Source organism: Plasmopara halstedii, assembly GCF_900000015.1.
Source record: "Plasmopara halstedii genome assembly, contig: Scaffold_525, whole genome shotgun sequence".
In the NCBI taxonomy this organism is placed as follows: domain Eukaryota; phylum Oomycota; class Peronosporomycetes; order Peronosporales; family Peronosporaceae; genus Plasmopara; species Plasmopara halstedii.
The window spans coordinates 309,585-309,854 of record NW_020187445.1 but is presented as its reverse complement, the minus strand read 5'-3'; the positions used below and the strand labels follow the sequence as shown (position 1 = coordinate 309,854).

Sequence of the window (270 nt, the reverse complement as noted above, 5' to 3'; positions counted from 1 at the left end):
GTGGAGCGATATCCAGGCGGACTGGCACCATTTCTTCGGAGACATTACGTGGGAGCTGAAGTGTCCCCTGTGAACCGAAGTGGACTGTGGAAGCAACTAGTCGAGCTTCCGCCCTATGGTCTATCACTCGTTCCATCGTGATTCACGTCATTTGGACTGCGCGCAACAAACACGTCTTCGAGGACAAACCTCCGTTGGATGCAAGTAGGGCTATCTACCAGGTTTACTCCTGTTTCATCGCCCACTTGCGATCGCTGCTTAGGTTTTCCG

At 53.0% G+C, this 270-nt stretch overlaps 1 protein-coding gene across 1 annotated transcript in view; it reads left to right on the top strand.

The window, feature by feature from the left end:
• PHALS_10705 (FOG: Transposon-encoded proteins with TYA, reverse transcriptase, integrase domains in various combinations) overlaps positions 1 to 73 on the top strand; it is a gene marked incomplete at both ends in the record, with an annotated part of 1,151 nt that extends 1,078 nt beyond the window's left edge. Inside the window, one exon of the mRNA XM_024726177.1 lies at positions 1 to 73. This exon is cut by the window's left edge and continues 279 nt beyond it. Coding sequence (XP_024576880.1) covers positions 1 to 73 — 73 coding nt within the window.
• Between the last annotated feature and the right edge of the window lie 197 nt (positions 74 to 270).